Source organism: Coregonus lavaretus (genome assembly GCF_964263955.1).
Source record: "Coregonus lavaretus genome assembly, chromosome: 40".
NCBI classification, from domain to species: Eukaryota; Metazoa; Chordata; class Actinopteri; order Salmoniformes; family Salmonidae; genus Coregonus; species Coregonus lavaretus.
The window spans coordinates 12,986,333-12,986,604 of NC_140027.1; the positions used below are offsets into that span (position 1 = coordinate 12,986,333).

At 58.1% G+C, this 272-nt stretch overlaps 1 protein-coding gene across 1 annotated transcript in view; it reads right to left on the bottom strand.

Annotated features, from left to right (window-relative positions):
* The window catches only part of LOC311113435 (histone H4), a gene marked incomplete at both ends in the record, with an annotated part of 312 nt that extends 133 nt beyond the window's left edge, over positions 1–179 (bottom strand). Inside the window, one exon of the mRNA XM_084156648.1 lies at positions 1–179. This exon is cut by the window's left edge and continues 133 nt beyond it. Coding sequence (XP_084012774.1) covers positions 1–179 — 179 coding nt within the window.
* Positions 180–272: the final 93 nt, after the last annotated feature.

Sequence of the window (272 nt, forward strand, 5' to 3'; positions counted from 1 at the left end):
TTCAGGACACCGCGGGTCTCCTCGTAGATCAGACCGGAAATACGCTTCACGCCGCCGCGGCGAGCCAGACGGCGGATAGCGGGTTTGGTGATTCCCTGGATGTTATCGCGGAGAACTTTGCGGTGACGCTTGGCGCCTCCTTTTCCGAGTCCCTTGCCGCCTTTGCCTCTTCCGGACATGGTGTGTTCGCTAGTTGAGTTCAAGTGAATGAATGATTTCAGCGCCGGTGCGCGGTGCGCTATTATCTGCGTTTGGTCGACCTGATTGAGGCC